Source organism: Telmatherina bonti (assembly GCF_933228915.1).
Source record: "Telmatherina bonti genome assembly, chromosome: 22".
Lineage (NCBI taxonomy): Eukaryota > Metazoa > Chordata > Actinopteri > Atheriniformes > Telmatherinidae > Telmatherina > Telmatherina bonti.
This window is the reverse complement of record NC_136631.1, coordinates 2450949-2468825: the sequence shown is the minus strand read 5'-3', so window position 1 is coordinate 2468825 and position 17877 is coordinate 2450949. Positions and strand designations below refer to the sequence as shown.

The window sequence follows — 17877 nt, the reverse complement described above, 5'->3', positions numbered from 1 at the left end:
CTGCTTTTAAACGTCTGCGTGGAAACGTCTGCGTGGAAACGTTACGTCTGCAAGAAAACATCACGTCTGCATGGACACATATTGTCTACATCCTGACTGGGATTTAAAAAATTCAGAATGCAGTTTTAGATTTTAAAAAACGAGGAATTCTGAGAAAGTGTTAATTTGGATCCAAATCTGAGTTCTGAAAAATCACACATGAAAATTCTCACTGGTCACCTTTAATAAGATTTTTTTTTAAATTCTATTTTCCCAGATCTGTCCACTGATGATGATGATGATGGTGATGATGAAGGTGATGTCTGATTGTGCAGAAGTCTTGGAACAGCCATGTTTACACCATAAAAGACCAAGAAAAAGAGTTGGGTTCAGGTGCTGATGATGAAGAGCAGGTTTGGTTGTCAGCAGCTGCTGACAGATGGACTCAGGGGAACCTGAGTTCCTCATTTCTCCCCCACGGCTAATTCAGCCTAACAACAGCAAAGTAATTTCCTCCTGGACGGTGGGCGGACGGCGCTGGAGCCCTGCAGCCGTTCCCGTCATCTCAGTTTACCGTCTGGGGCTCGAACGGTGGACTTCATTTGTCCCGCTCTGCTGCTCCCGCCCCCTCATGACCGCCGCTAAACATGCAGCTCCGTCTGCAGCCATCAGGCTGGAACCTCCACAGCCCGCGGAACCGGCTTTTACTGGTTAAACTGGTTTTACTGGTTAAACTGTTTTACTGGTGTGAAATAAACCAGACCAGACTCCTTGCTTGTCTGGTTTGGTTGAACTGGTTTTACTGGTTAATCTGGTTCTACTGGTTAAACTGGTTTTACTGGTGTGAAATAAACCAGACCAGACTCCTTGCTGGTCTGGTTTGGTTAACCTGGTTGAACTGGTTTTACTGGTTGAACTGGTTTTATCCGCCTCACCTTCCCTGCAGAAGCGGCCCCTGTACTCCGTCTTGGAGCAGTCGCAGACCGCCTCTCCGTCCACCACCGTGCACACGCCACCGTTCTCGCACGGGTTCTGGGTGCACCAGCCCTCCGACTCCAGCGGGACCTTGAGGCTGCCCAGGAACCGCGGCGGCGACGCGCCGTAGACCAGGTCTGTCACGGATCCCCTGAAGGGCGGCGCGTCGCGCACGCTGGGCAGCGTGAGCGCGCCGCTGCGGATGTCCTGCGGGACTCCTCCCAGAAACAGGTCGCTGACTATCTTCATGAACTGGCGCTGAGGCCGCACCTCGTCCGCCTTGGCCTGGCCGTCCAGGACCAGCACCGTGCGCAAGTTATACCTGCTGAGCGTGGCCGCGTGCCAGCTGCCGTCATCCACGCGCCTGTCGGACGCCACGCCGGTCTCCGCGCAGTCGATGCTGAAGCGCAGCTGCACGCGGCCCTCCACCAGCGACAGCTGCAGAAAGTCACAGTAGCCTCCATCATCGAAGTACAGCAGCAGCCCCTCCGAGGCCTTGGTCTTAAACTGGAAGCTGAGGTCGCCGCGCGTGCTGGCGTCCCAGCGGAGGTAGCGTGCCCACTGGCCGGGCGTGCCCAGAAAGTCCAAACCCACGCAGCTGCAGAGGAACAGCTGCAGCCACGCGGACAAGGCCAGAAGCTCCATGGTGCTGATAGTCCAGAGAGGGCCTGATGGGGATCCAGTCAGATGGAAATCCACAGTTTGAGATATTTTCTGATAAATATTGTTATAAAAATAGGATTTAAAGGCTCCGGATGGATAACAGTCGGTGCGTAACAGTCTTCAGGTAAAGAAATTGTCCAAACGCTGCAAGGCAGTGATGACTCTTATTGTTTCCTCTTCCAGACAGTCTGGAATGTGGTGCAGATGGACAGGAGGACGTCTCTGCTTCTCAGGACGACGGGACTGTCCTCCTCCATGTTGTTGGCTGGAACCTGGAGCTGACAGCGGATCCAGAGCTCTTCCTCTCTTTCATCGCTGTGCAGAAGAAAGAAGCGACAGGAGGTTAAAATCAGCAGCTGTCTGGGCGTCCATCATGCCTCACATGAGACCGAGCGGGAACATCGAAACTTTTAACACATCAAATCATCTTTCATCTAAAAAACACAAATATAACATATCTTATTAAAACAGTGACAGGTTCTAGCTTTGTGTGCAGGAGGTTGTTAGAAACTTGTTCAATTGGTTAGAATCATTCCTGCTTTTCTACAAGTTCTCACTCATGAGACGCTCAGTTGCAGTGCAGCTTCCCACCACCTGGTGGTGCTAACGTGTCGGCTGGTTCATAAATAAACGTTCAATTTAATGTATCTTAATAAACTATCCATCCATCCATCCATCTTCTGCTGCTTATCCGGGGTCGGGTCGCGGGGGCAGCAGCCTAAGCAGGGAAGCCCAGACTTCCCTCTCCCCAGCCACATTTGCCAACTCTGCGGGGGGGATCCCGAGGCGTTCCCAGGCCAGCCGAGAGATATAATCCCTCCAGCGTGTCCTGGGTCTTCCCCGGGGTCTCCTCCCCGAGGGACGTGCCTGGAACACCTCACCAGGGAGGTCCAGGAGGCATCCTGACCAGATGCCCGAGCCACCTCAACTGGTTCCTCTCGATGCGGAGGAGCAGCGGCTCTACTCTGATCTCCTCCCGGATGACCGAGCTCCTCACCCTATCTCTAAGGGAGAGCCCGGCCACCCTGCGGAGGAAACTCATTTCAGCCGCCTGTATACGAGATCTCCTTCTTTCGGTCACGACCCACAGCTCATGACCATAGGTGAGGGTAGGAACGTAGATTGACTGGTAAATCGAGAGCTTCGCCTTCTGGCTCAGCTCCTTCTTCACCACGACAGACCGGCGCAGAGTCCGCATTACTGCAGACGCCGCACCGATCCGTCTGTCGATCTCGCGCTCCATCCTTCCCTCACTCGTGAACAAGACCCCGAGATATTTAAACTCCTCCACTTGAGGCAGGACCTGACCCCCGACCCGGAGAGGACAATCCACCCTATTCCGGCTGAGGACCATGGTCTCAGATTTGGAGGTGCTGATTCTCATCCCAGCCGCTTCACACTCGGCCGCGAATCGCTCAAGCGAGAGCTGGAGATCACGACCAGATGAAGCCAACAGGACCACGTCATCCGCAAAAAGCAGGGACCCAATCCTGAGGCCACCAAGTCGGATCCCCTCAACACCTCGGCTGCGCCTAGAAATTCTGTCCATATAAGTTATGAACAGAATCGGTGATAAAGGGCAGCCTTGGCGGAGTCCAACCCTCACCGGAAACTAATCCGACTTACTACCGGCAATGTGGACCAAGCTCTGACACCTGTCGTACAGGGACCGGATAGCTCGTACAAGGGGGTCCGGTACCCCATACTCCCGGAGTACCCCCCACTGGAACCCCTGGGGGACACGGTCGAATGCCTTCTCCAGGTCCACAAAGCACATGTAGACTGGTTGGACAAACTCCCATGCCCCCTCCAGGACCCCAAAGAGGGTATAGAGCTGGTCCACTGTTCCGCGACCAGGACGAAAACCACACTGCTCCTCCTCAATCCGGGATTCGACTATCCGGCGGACCCTCCTCTCCAGGACCCCTGAATAGACCTTACCAGGGAGGCTGAGGAGTGTGATTCCCCTGTAATTGGAACACACCCTCCGGTCCCCCTTCTTAAAAAGGGGGACCACCACCCCAGTCTGCCAATCCAGCGGCACTGTCCCCGATGTCCACGCGATGCTGCAGAGGCGTGTCAGCCAGGACAGCCCCACAGCATCCAGAGCCTTAAGGAAGTCCGGGCGGGTCTCATCCACCCCCGGGGCCTTGCTGCCAAGGAGCTTTTTGACCACCTCAGCGACTTCAGCCCCAGAGATAGGAGAGTCCACCCCTGAGTCCATCAGCTCTGCTTCCTCATCGGAAGACATGTTGGTAGGATTGAGGAGGTCTTCGAAGTATTCCTTCCACCGACCCACAACGTCCCGAGTTGAGGTCAGCAGCTCCCCATCTCCACTGTACACAGTATTGATGGAGCACTGCTTCCCCCTCCTGAACCGCCGGATGGTGGACCAGAATCTCCTCGAAGCCGTCCGGAAGTCTTTCTCCATGGCCTCGCCGAACTCCTCCCATGCCCGAGTTTTTGCCTTGGCAACGGCCGAAGCCGCATGCCGCTTAGCCTGTCGGTACCCATCAGCTGCCTCCAGAGTCCCACAGGCCAAGAAGGCCCGATAGGACTCCTTCTTCAGCTTGACGGCATCCCTCACTGCTGGTGTCCACCAACGAGTCCTGGGATTACCGCCACGACAGGCACCAACAACCTTACAGCCACAGCTCTGGCTGGCCGCCTCAGCAATAGAGGCATGGAACACAGCCCATTCAGACTCAATGTCCCCCGCCTCACCCGGGACATGGTTGAAGCTCTGCTGAAGGTGGGAGTTGAAGCTCGCTCTGACGGGGGACTCAGCCAGACGTTCCCAGCAGACCCTCACAACACGTTTGGGCCTGCCAGCTCTGACCGGCTTCCTCCCCCACCATCTGAGCCAACTCACCACCAGGTGGTGATCAGTTGAAGCTCCGCCCCCCTCTTCACCCGAGTGTCCAAGGCATGTGGCCGCAGGTCCGACGATACGACTACAAGGTCGATCATGGAACTGCGGCCCAGGGAGTCCTGATGCCAGGTGTACATATGGACACTCTTATGCTGGAACATGGTGTTCGTTATGGACAATCCATGATGAGCACAGAAGTCCAATAACAAAACACCATTTGGGTTCAGAGGGGGGGGACCATGCCTCCCAATCACTCCCCTCCAGGTCTCACTGTCATTGCCCACGTGAGCATTGAAGTCCCCCAGCAGAACAATGGAGTCCCCAGAAGGAGCACCCTCCAGCACTCCCTCCAAGGACTCCAGAAAGGGTGGGTACTCTGAACTGCTGTTCGGTGCATAAGCACAGACAACAGTCAGGACCCGTCCCCCCACCCGGAGGCGGAGGGAAACTACCCTTTCATCCACCGGGGTAAACCCCAACGTGCAGGCACCAAGCTAGGGGCTGATGAGAATGCCCACACCTGCTCGGCGCCTCTCACCATGAGCAACTCCAGAGTGGAAGAAGGTCCAGCCCCTTTCGAGGGTTCTGGTTCCAGAGCCCAAGCCATGCGTCGAGGTGAGTCCAACTATATCTAGCCGGAACCGCTCAACCTCGCGCACAAGCTCAGGCTCCTTCCCCACCAGAGAGGTGACGTTCCACGTCCCTAGAGCCAGCTTCTGCAGCCGGGGATCGGACCGCCAGGGTCCCCGCCCCTTGCTGCCGCCCAGCTCACACTGCACCCGACTCCTACGGCTCCTCCCGCAGATGGTGAGCCCACGGGAGGTCTTACAAGACAATATGAGTGACAATGTTCATCTGGGAGAATTTTATGCATGTTTTATTTCTTCCCCCCCTTCTCTCTCTCTCTCTCTCTTTTAATGTCCCTCAACCCCCTCCTGTTCAGGTGTGTAACGTAAATATAAAGAAATCTACCTTTTCTTTGGAATGTTGTAGACAATCCTTAATAAACTAAATTGTTTATTAAATTTTAACATTATTTAAAATGTATTTTATCACAAAGTATTTCACGCATCGAATTTCATCTTTTCATCAGTTTTTTCAGGACCGCCCTTTTTTTGCTGAAGTAAAACCTGATATCTAAGAAACTCTGTTTATGTTATGCATGTTTATGTGTTTTATAAGCCAAACTTTAGCAGTTTGTTGTGTCTGGATTTTGCTCCATCAACCATCAGCCTGTTGGACGTCTTTTTCTCTGTGCAGATCATCCGAGGAGTTGAGGGGATGCGGTTCGGTGACCTCAGCATTGGGTCTACGCTCTATGCAGATGATCTGGTTCTCTTTGCTCCATCAGGTTGCGATCTCCAGCTTTCTCTGGGCTGGTTTACAGCTGGGATGAGGATCAGAACCTGAACCGAGGCCATGGTCCTCAGCTGTAGAAGGGTGGAGAGTTCTCTCCAGGTCGGCATTGAGGTTCTATCCCAGGGCTTAAGAATGTTAGGGTCTTTTTCAGCAGTGAGGAAAGGACGGAGCCGGCACTCCACAGGAGGATAATGTGGACCCTGCATCGGTCTGTTCTGGTGGAGGATCCAAGCTGAAAGAAGAAAATCTGGATTTACCGTCCAGACCTAAAGAACCAGAAGCATCTGAAATGAGTTTCCTTCGCAGGGTGTCTCCGTCATCCAGGAGGAGATCAGAGAACTGCTGTTCCTTCACATCCAGAGGACGTTGCTTTTATTCTTTTATTGTCTTTATTTTTATCTTTATGTATCTTCCTTTCATGTGTCGTACTCGGCCTCAAGCCGAAAGCCGCTGAACAAAATCTGGTCGTGCCGCTTCGATGGAGAGGTGTTCTGGACACGTCCCAATAGGATGAAACCTCGCAGAATACCCTGAAGGGACAATGTCCCTCCGATGGACTGGGAACGCCTTGCGCTGAAGCAGTTTAGAAAGAAACGGCGGACCCCAGGCTGCAACTGAAACAACGCCTGGTTCGTAACGCAGAAAGGGAAAATGTTTATTTTCTATGGAAACATTGTACAAACATGGATGTGAGAGAGAGGAAGCTAAAATAAATATTTGATGAGATATCCGATGGCAAGAAGAAAATAACCATCATGAACCTGTAAATGAGCATAACGAGCTAGCTATGTAACTAGATAACGATCTAACGAGCTAGCTATGTAACAAGCTAGCGATCTAATGAGCTAGCTATGTAACAAGCTAACAATCTAATGAGCTAGCTATGTAACAAGCTAGCAATCTAACGAGCTAGCTATGTAACTAGCTAACGATCTAATGAGCTAGCTATGTAACAAGCTAACAATCTAATGAGCTAGCTATGTAACAAGCTAGCAATCTAACGAGCTAGCTATGTAACTAGCTAACGATCTAACGAGCTAGCTATGTAACAAGCTAGCGATCTAATGAGCTAGCTATGTAACAAGCTAACAATCTAACGAGCTAGCTATTTAACAAGCTAACGAGCTAGCTATGTAACAAGCTAACAATCTAACGAGCTAGCTATGTAACAAGCTAACAATCTAACGAGCTAGCTATGTAACAAGCTAACAATCTAACGAGCTAGCTATGAACTCACGTCGCAGTAATTCTACATGATATTTTTGTTCAGATGATTAAAGGTGTAAAAGCGTCGAGTTCAGCTCAGATCATAATTTTTAATGAATGACGGATAAATTTATTCATTAGACTGAAATAAAAAGAGATGAAATACTGAAGACAAAGAAAAAAATCTATCTGTTGAGTCTTCCTTCAGAAGAAGAGGTCGGCCATATTTCCGCCTGCTCTGAGCGAGCATACAGAGAGCTGGGCAGGAGTGTCTGCATTTTCCCTTCCACAAAGGTTGTTTGGAGTTATCGGTCATCTGCTGGGGAAATTAGTCTCATTATTCTCATGGCAGAGCATGACTATCAGTCAGCCAGGCAGACAACCTTTATCTGATGAGCAGCCTGGAGAGAGACAGCTTTCTGTTGAATCTGGATGACTAATAAGAAACCAGCGAGCGGATGTTAAACCAAGGAGCTAAACATCCAACACAAATATCAAATCTGACTTTAAATATATTCAGCAAATCAGAAACTATAAAAATCTTTTAAAAGTAAAAAGAGAAAATGAAACGTCCAGATGTGGAAGCTGCCCACACCATCGGCACTAATGCAACCCCATCCCGTCAGAGATGCAGGCTGATAACAAGCTGGATGCTCCCTCTCCTCTTTAGTCTGCAGGACACGCCGTCCATGCTGTCCACAAACTATTCCACATCTTCATCCAGGTTTCCACTCAGCTGCTTTTGATGCAGAAGATCACCAGCATCCAGGCTTGTCCTGTGTGTACAGAGATTCCTTCAGAATGCTCTGACAAATGTATTTGATGAGATCTTCAAAATCTCAGGAACACAGAGTGTGGAACCTAGTGGAGGTGTGAACCTAGTGGAGGTTTTAGATCAACCACATCCCTTCTTTCCTGGTTTTTCGGAGCTGAAGGTTTCATGTTTTATACGTGACTTGATTGTTTCTGTGAAGCCAAAGAAACGTTGCTCTAAGAAACATTCCATTTTAAAGCTGATGTTCCTGTCGGAGGACACTTGTCTGGTCAAAGTTCTGGAAGAAACGGCAGAGTTGAAGTTCTGCTAACTGGACCAGAACCAGCCAGGTGAACGGTCTTCATCACTTATTTATTTCATGCATAATCACCAGATCCCCCGCGTACGAGACTGATCAGCACAGTAGAACCCCTCGAAGCACCATCAGACCCCAGATCCCAAAACTCCTGTCATGTCATTTATCTTCTACTGGAAATAAAATGTCGTTTATCTTCTACTGGAAATAAAATGTTTTTTATCTTCTACTGGAAATAAAACGTTTATCTTCTACTGGAAATAAAATGTTTTTTATCTTCTACTGGAAATAAAATGTTTTTTATCTTCTACTGGAAATAAAACGTTTATCTTCTACTGGAAATAAAATGTTTTTTATCTTCTACTGGAAATAAAACGTTTATCTTCTACTGGAAATAAAATGTTGTTTATCTTCTACTGGAAATAAAATGTTTTTTATCTTCTACTGGAAATAAAACGTTTATCTTCTACTGGAAATAAAATGTTTTTTATCTTCTACTGGAAATAAAACGTTTATCTTCTACTGGAAATAAAATGTCGTTTATCTTCTACTGGAAATAAAATGTCGTTTATCTTCTACTAGAAATAAAATGTCGTTTATTTTCTACAGGAAATAAAATGTCGTTTATCTTCTACAGGAAATAAAATGTTGTTTATCTTCTACAGGAAATAAAATGTTGTTTATCTTCTACAGGAAATAAAATGTTGTTTATCTTCTACTGGAAATAAAATGTCGTTTATCTTCTACTGGAAATAAAATGTCGTTTATCTTCTACTGGAAATAAAATGTCGTTTATCTTCTACTGGAAATAAAATGTCGTTTATCTTCTACTGGAAATAAAATGTCGTTTATCTTCTACTGGAAATAAAATGTCATTTATCTTCTACTGGAAATAAAATGTCGTTTATCTTCTACTAGAAATAAAATGTTGTTTATTTTCTACAGGAAATAAAATGTCATTTATCTTCTACTGGAAATAAAATGTCGTTAATCTTCTACTAGAAATAAAATGTTGTTTATTTTCTACAGGAAATAAAATGTCATTTATCTTCTACTGGAAATAAAATGTCGTTTATCTTCTACTAGAAATAAAATGTTGTTTATTTTCTACAGGAAATAAAATGTCGTTTATCTTCTACTGGAAATAAAATGTCGTTTATCTTCTACGGGAAATAAAATGTCGTTTATTTTCTACTGGAAATAAAATCATGTCGTTTATCTTCTACTGGAAATAAAATGTCGTTTATTTTCTACTGGAAATAAAATGTCGTTTATCTTCTACTGGAAATAAAATCATGTCGTTTATCTTCTACTGGAAATAAAATCATGTCGTTTATCTTCTACTGGAAATAAAATGTCGTTTATCTTCTACTGGAAATAAAATGTCGTTTATTTTCTACTGGAAATAAAATCATGTCGTTTATCTTCTACTGGAAATAAAATGTCGTTTATCTTCTACTGGAAATAAAATGTTGTTTATCTTCTACTGGAAATAAAATCATGTCGTTTATCTTCTACTGGAAATAAAATGTCGTTTATCTTCTACTGGAAATAAAATGTCGTTTATCTTCTACTGGAAATAAAATCATGTCGTTTATCTTCTACTGGAAATAAAATGTCGTTTATCTTCTACTGGAAATAAAATGTCGTTTATCTTCTACTGGAAATAAAATCATGTCGTTTATTTTCTACTGGAAATAAAATCATGTTTAATTTCCTATGAAAATAAAGACACATTTTTCTTCTACTGGAAATAAAAACATTTATTTTATCTTTTACTTGAAATCAAATATGTTGTTTGTCTTCTACTACAGCTGATTAATATTTAATTAAAAGATCATTTTATCCTGTAATAATAAGAATAAAGGAAATTTTTATTGATCAGTTGCATCTTTAACCGATCAGATAATTTGACGGCGTTGGGTTCGCCTGGTGAACACCTCCTGAAACGTGACCTTTTGGCTGCAGTTTCCTGCAGCAGCGCCTCCTCATGAGCCTGAAGACTAAAACCAGAACCAGGAGCAGCTCCTCGTCTCAGATGCCAGATAAAGAGTTTACATGGAAATAAATTCATTACCTTTATTTGTTTGTAAAACCATTTCAGTGATGATTATTTTTTATTAATAAATTAGATCTAAATGTTTTATTCTCATTTTCTGCAAATAAAGCTATTTTGGTTCATTTTAACTGAGTAAAACTGGAAGCTTTATGCATCATTATCACCATCATTGTCATCAGCGGGCTGTCACAAGCTTAGAAATAAAAATAAAAGCTTTTATTTTGTTATTAAAATTAAAAAGTTTCGTGTTTTAAATCTTTAATCCGTATTCTTATCATTTAATGTGTTTCTGCATGAGTTAATTATTCTGTTTCCTGCCAAACCATCAGGAAAATACACAAGATGTTTGTTTGAAGTTTTTTCTAATACTTAATGGTTTTTTATGAAATGCTGAGATTTACCTCTGCTCTGATATTTCTTTGGTCATTTCACCTCTGCATTTCAGGGCTTCACTGTAAATGTATAATTAACATTAGTTTTAATAGAATGAATCTAGTAAATGTTCATTTGAGCTTTCATTTTAGTATTGATGTGAAATAAGTTCTATAAACTGAGAAGGATTCTCAAAACACAGTTCACCTCAAGACAATTTACCATGAACCCTGAAACTTTTCCTTCGATGATTTAAAATCACACAATGCTTTTAGTTTTTTGTTATTTGGTTGGTTATGATTCAAAACATGATTTGATTGATTTTGTAAAACATCTAAAATAAACATACAGCTAGCTAACGCTACTGTTAGCAGATGCTACAAATAGCAGATGCTACAGTTAGCAGATGCTAGGGCTAGCAGACACTATGGCCAGCTATACCTAGCAGATGTTGCACCTAGCAGACGTTTGTCAAAACTTCAGCTACTCAGTGAAGTACATAAATGCGCAAAGAAAAAATACATAAAGAGACAGACAAGTCTACCTGTGTCTAGCTATCCTGGAGGAACCATAGCCCCGTCCCCATGTAGCCCTGCCCTCTTATGACATATTCCTAAATTGTTTAGTTTTTATTCTAAATAGACATATAAAACAAATTTTCTTACTTCTATATTTTTAAAAACTAGATAAAATGTAAAATAGTTAAGTTTTTACTTCAAATACAGATTTCATCTAAACATGTCTCATATGTTTTATTAACCAAAGCTTTAATATTACTTTATATTTTTAACGTGTCGTACCGTAAGGAGCATTCGAGTCTAAGCATTATTGTTGCATCAAATAAACACGTTTAAACACTGAACAGTGTGGAAAAAACATGCTAAAAGTTTTGTTTTTCAGATTGTTTGCAGAAGCAACGAAGCAAAAAGACTACAACATGTAAAGTGTCTTACAAGGCCCGTTTATTACCGTTACAAGTCCTGTTTATTACCATCACAAGTCCTGTTTATTACCGTTACAAGTCCTGTTAATTACAGTTACAAGTCCTGTTTATTACGTTACAAATCCCGTTAATTACAGTTACAAGTCCCGTTTATTACCGTTACAAGTCCTGTTTATTACCGTTACAAGTCCTGTTTATTACCGTTACAAGTCCTGTTTATTACCGTTACAAGTCCTGTTAATTACAGTTACAAGTCCTGTTTATTACGTTACAAATCCCGTTAATTACAGTTACAAGTCCCGTTTATTACCGTTACAAGTCCTGTTTATTACCGTTACAAGTCCTGTTTATTACCGTTACAAGTCCTGTTTATTACCGTTACATGTCCCGTTTATTACGTTACAAGTCCCGTTTATTACCGTTAAAAGTCCTGTTTAATACCGTTACAAGTCCCGTTTATTATATTACAAATTCCGGTTATAACCGTTACAAGTCCTGTTTATTACTGTTACAAGTCCGATTTGTCACCATTACGAGTCCTGTTTATTACTGTTACAAGTCCTGTTTATTACTGTTACAATTCCTGTTTATTACCGTTACATGTCCCGTTTATTACTGTTACAAGTCCCATTTATTACGTTACAAGTCCTGTCTATTACCGTTACAAGTCCCGTTTATCACCGTTACATGTCCTGTTTATTACCGTTAAAAGTCCTATTTATTACCTTTATAAGTCCTGTTTGTTACCGTTATAATTCCCGTTTATTACTTTACAAGTCCCGTTTATTACCGTGACAAGTCCTGTTAATTACCGTTACAAGTTCTGTTTATTACCGTCACAAGTCCTGTTTAATACCGTTACAAGTCCCGTTTATTATCGGTACACGTCCTGTTTATTACGTTACAAGTCCCGTTTGTCACCATTACGAGTCCTGTTTATTACTGTTACAAGTCCTGTTTATTGCTGTTACAAGTCCTGTTTTGTTACCGTTACAAGTCCCGTTTATTACTGTTACAAGTCCTTTTTATTACCGTTGCAAGTCCCGTTTATTACTGTTACAAGTCCTGTTTATTACCGTTACAAGTCCCGTTTATTACTGTTACAAGTCCCGTTTATTACCGTTAGAAGTCCTGTTTATTACCGTTACATGTCCCGTTTATTACGTTACAAGTCCCATTTATTACCGGTACACGTCCTGTTTATTACCGTTACCCTCCTTTTTATTACCGTTACATGTCCCGTTTATTACGTTACAAGTCCCATTTATTACCGGTACACGTCCTGTTTATTACCGTTACAAGTCCTTTTTATTACCGTTACATGTCCCGTTTATTACGTTACAAGTCCCGTTTATTACCGTTAAAAGTCCCGTTTAATACGGTTACAAGTCCTGTTTATTACCGGTACACGTCCTGTTTATTACGTTACAAGTCCCGTTTATTACCGTTATAAGTCCCATTTATTATCTTACAAGTCCCGTTTATTACCGTTACAAGTCCCGTTTATTACCGTTACAAGTCCTGTTTATTACCGTTACAAGTCCTGTTTATTACCGGTACACGTCCTGTTTATTACGTTACAAGTCTCGTTTATTACCGTTATAAGTCCCATTTATTATCTTACAAGTCCCGTTTATTACCGTTACAAGTCCTCTTTATTATCGTTACAAGTCCCGTTTATTACCGTTACAAGTCCCGTTTATTACCGTTACAAGTCCCGTTTATTATATTACAAATCCCGGTTATAACCGTTACAAGTCCTTTTTATTACTGTTACAAAGTCCCATTTGTCACCAGTACGAGTCCTGTTTATTACTGTTACAAGTCCTGTTTATTACTGTTACAATTCCTGTTTATTACCGTTACAAGTCCCGTTTATTACTGTTACAAGTGCCATTTGTCACCATTACGAGTCCTGTTTATTACCGTTACAAGTCCCGTTTATTACTGTTACAAGTGCCATTTGTCACCATTACGAGTCCTGTTTATTACCGTTACAAGTCCCATTTATTACCGGTACACGTCCTGTTTATTACCGTTACAGGTCCTGTTTATTACCATTACAAGTCCAGATTATTATCGTTACAAGTCCCGTTTATTACCGTTAAAAGTCCTATTTATTACCTTTATAAGTCCTGTTTGTTACCGTTATAATTCCCGTTTATTACTTTACAAGTCCCGTTTATTAACGTGACAAGTCCTGTTAATTACCGTTACAAGTCCCGTTTGTCACCATTACGAGTCCTGTTTATTACTGTTACAAGTCCTGTTTATTGCTGTTACAAGTCCTGTTTTGTTACCGTTACAAGTCCCGTTTATTACTGTTACAAGTCCTGTTAATTACCGTTACAAGTCCTGTTTATTACCGTTACAAGTCCTGTTTAATACCGTTACAAGTCCCGTTTATTACCGGTACACGTCCTGTTTATTACCGTTACAAGTCCCGTTTATTACTGTTACAAGTCCCGTTTATTACCGTTAGAAGTCCTGTTTATTACCGTTACATGTCCCGTTTATTACGTTACAAGTCCCATTTATTACCGGTACATGTCCTGTTTATTACGGTTACAAGTCCTTTTTATTACCGTTACATGTCCCGTTTATTACGTTACAAGTCCCGTTTATTACCGTTAAAAGTCCCGTTTAATACCGTTACAAGTCCTGTTTATTACCGTTACAAGTCCCGTTTATTACTGTTACAAGTCCCGTTTATTACCGTTAGAAGTCCTGTTTATTACCGTTACATGTCCCGTTTATTACGTTACAAGTCCCATTTATTACCGGTACATGTCCTGTTTATTACGGTTACAAGTCCTTTTTATTACCGTTACATGTCCCGTTTATTACGTTACAAGTCCCGTTTATTACCGTTAAAAGTCCCGTTTAATACCGTTACAAGTCCTGTTTATTACCGTTACAAGTCCCGTTTATTACTGTTACAAGTCCCGTTTATTACCGTTAGAAGTCCTGTTTATTACCGTTACAAGTCCCGTTTATTACCGTTACAAGTCCTCTTTATTATCGTTACAAGTCCCATTTATTACCGTTACAAGTCCCGTTCATTACCGTTACAAGTCCCGTTTATTATATTACAAATCCCGGTTATAACCGTTACAAGTCCTGTTTATTACTGTTACGAGTCCCATTTGTCACCATTACGAGTCCTGTTTATTACTGTTACAAGTCCTGTTTATTACAGTTACAATTCCTGTTTAATACCGTTACAAGTCCCGTTTAGTACCGGTACACGTCCTGTTTTTTACGTTACAAGTCCCGTTTATTACCGTTATAAGTACCATTTATTACGTTACAAGTCCCGTTTGTCACCATTACGAGTCCTGTTTATTACTGTTACAAGTCCTGTTTATTGCTGTTACAAGTCCTGTTTTGTTACCGTTACAAGTCCCGTTTATTACTGTTACAAGTCCTTTTTATTACCGTTGCAAGTCCCGTTTATTACTGTTACAAGTCCAGATTATTATCGTTACAAGTGCCGTTTATTACTGTTACAAGTCCCGTTTATTACTGTTACAAGTCCCGTTTATTACCGTTAGAAGTCCTGTTTATTACCGTTACATGTCCCGTTTATTACGTTACAAGTCCCATTTATTACCGGTACACGTCCTGTTTATTACCGTTACAAGTCCTTTTTATTACCGTTACATGTCCCGTTTATTACGTTACAAGTCCCGTTTATTACCGTTAAAAGTCCCGTTTAATACCGTTACAAGTCCTGTTTATTACCGGTACAAGTCCTCTTTATTATCGTTACAAGTCCCGTTTATTACCGTTACAAGTCCTGTTTATTACCGTTACAAGTCCTTTTTATTACCGTTACATGTCCCGTTTATTACGTTACAAGTCCCGTTTATTACCGTTAAAAGTCCCGTTTAATACCGTTAAAAGTCCCGTTTATTACTGTTACAAGTCCCGTTTATTACGTTACAAGTCCCGTTTATTACCGTTAAAAGTCCCGTTTAATACCGTTACAAGTCCTGTTTATTACCGGTACAAGTCCTCTTTATTATCGTTACAAGTCCCGTTTATCACCGTTACATGTCCTGTTTATTACCGTTAAAAGTCCTGTTTATTACCTTTATAAGTCCTGTTTGTTACCGTTATAATTCCCGTTTATTACTTTATAAGTCCCGTTTATTACCGTGACAAGTCCCGTTTATTACCGTTACAAGTCCTGTTTAATACCGTTACAAGTCCCGTTTAGTACCGGTACACGTCCCGTTTATTACATTACAAGTCCCGTTTGTCACCATTACGAGTCCTGTTTATTACTGTTACAAGTCCTGTTTATTGCTGTTACAAGTCCTGTTTTGTTACCGTTACAAGTCCCGTTTATTACTGTTACAAGTCCTTTTTATTACCGTTGCAAGTCCCGTTTATTACTGTTACAAGTCCAGATTATTATCGTTACAAGTCCCGTTTATTACTGTTACAAGTCCCGTTTATTACCGTTAGAAGTCCTGTTTATTACCGTTACATGTCCTGTTTATTACGTTACAAGTCCCATTTATTACCGGTACATGTCCTGTTTATTACGGTTACAAGTCCTTTTTATTACCGTTACATGTCCCGTTTATTACGTTACAAGTCCCGTTTATCACCGTTAAAAGTCCCGTTTAATACCGTTACAAGTCCTGTTTATTACCGTTACAAGTCCCGTTTATTACTGTTACAAGTCCCGTTTATTACCGTTAGAAGTCCTGTTTATTACCGTTACAAGTCCCGTTTATTACCGTTACAAGTCCTCTTTATTATCGTTACAAGTCCCATTTATTACCGTTACAAGTCCCGTTCATTACCGTTACAAGTCCCGTTTATTATATTACAAATCCCGGTTATAACCGTTACAAGTCCTGTTTATTACTGTTACAAGTCCCATTTGTCACCATTACGAGTCCTGTTTATTACTGTTACAAGTCCTGTTTATTACAGTTACAATTCCTGTTTATCACCGTTACAAGTCCCGTTTATTACTTTTACAAGTCCCATTTATTACGTTACAAGTCCTGTTTATTACCGTTACAAGTCCCGTTTATCACCATTACATGTCCTGTTTATTACCGTTAAAAGTCCTGTTTATTACCGTTATAATTCCCGTTTATTACTTTACAAGTCCCGTTTATTACCGTGACAAGTCCCGTTTATTACCGTTACAAGTCCTGTTTAATACCGTTACAAGTCCCGTTTAGTACCGGTACACGTCCTGTTTATTACGTTACAAGTCCCGTTTATTACCGTTATGAGTACCATTTATTACGTTACAAGTCCCGTTTGTCACCATTACGAGTCCTGTTTATTACTGTTACAAGTCCTTTTTATTATCGTTACAAGTCCCGTTTATTACCGTTACAAGTCCCGTTTATTACCGTTACAAGTCCCGTTTATTATATTACAAATCCCGGTTATAACCGTTACAAGTCCTTTTTATTACTGTTACAAAGTCCCATTTGTCACCAGTACGAGTCCTGTTTATTACTGTTACAAGTCCTGTTTAATACCGTTACAAGTCCTGTTTATTACCGTTACAAGTCCCGTTTATTACTGTTACAAGTGCCATTTGTCACCATTACGAGTCCTGTTTATTACCGTTACAAGTCCCGTTTATTACTGTTACAAGTGCCATTTGTCACCATTACGAGTCCTGTTTATTACCGTTACAAGTCCCATTTATTACCGGTACACGTCCTGTTTATTACCGTTACAGGTCCTGTTTATTACCATTACAAGTCCAGATTATTATCGTTACAAGTCCCGTTTATTACCGTTAAAAGTCCTATTTATTACCTTTATAAGTCCTGTTTGTTACCGTTATAATTCCCGTTTATTACTTTACAAGTCCCGTTTATTAACGTGACAAGTCCTGTTAATTACCGTTACAAGTCCCGTTTGTCACCATTACGAGTCCTGTTTATTACTGTTACAAGTCCTGTTTATTGCTGTTACAAGTCCTGTTTTGTTACCGTTACAAGTCCCGTTTATTACTGTTACAAGTCCTGTTAATTACCGTTACAAGTCCTGTTTATTACCGTTACAAGTCCTGTTTAATACCGTTACAAGTCCCGTTTATTACCGGTACACGTCCTGTTTATTACCGTTACAAGTCCCGTTTATTACTGTTACAAGTCCCGTTTATTACCGTTAGAAGTCCTGTTTATTACCGTTACATGTCCCGTTTATTACGTTACAAGTCCCATTTATTACCGGTACATGTCCTGTTTATTACGGTTACAAGTCCTTTTTATTACCGTTACATGTCCCGTTTATTACGTTACAAGTCCCGTTTATTACCGTTAAAAGTCCCGTTTAATACCGTTACAAGTCCTGTTTATTACCGTTACAAGTCCCGTTTATTACTGTTACA

The 17877-nt window shown here is 42.2% G+C and overlaps 1 protein-coding gene across 1 annotated transcript in view; it reads right to left on the bottom strand.

Moving 5' to 3' along the window:
- Positions 1-1599, bottom strand: part of nrxn3a (neurexin 3a) — a gene marked incomplete at its 5' end in the record, with an annotated part of 430723 nt that extends 429124 nt beyond the window's left edge. Inside the window, one exon of the mRNA XM_079262315.1 lies at positions 915-1599. Coding sequence (XP_079118441.1) covers positions 915-1599 — 685 coding nt within the window. The remainder of the gene's footprint in view (positions 1-914) is intronic.
- Positions 1600-17877: the final 16278 nt, after the last annotated feature.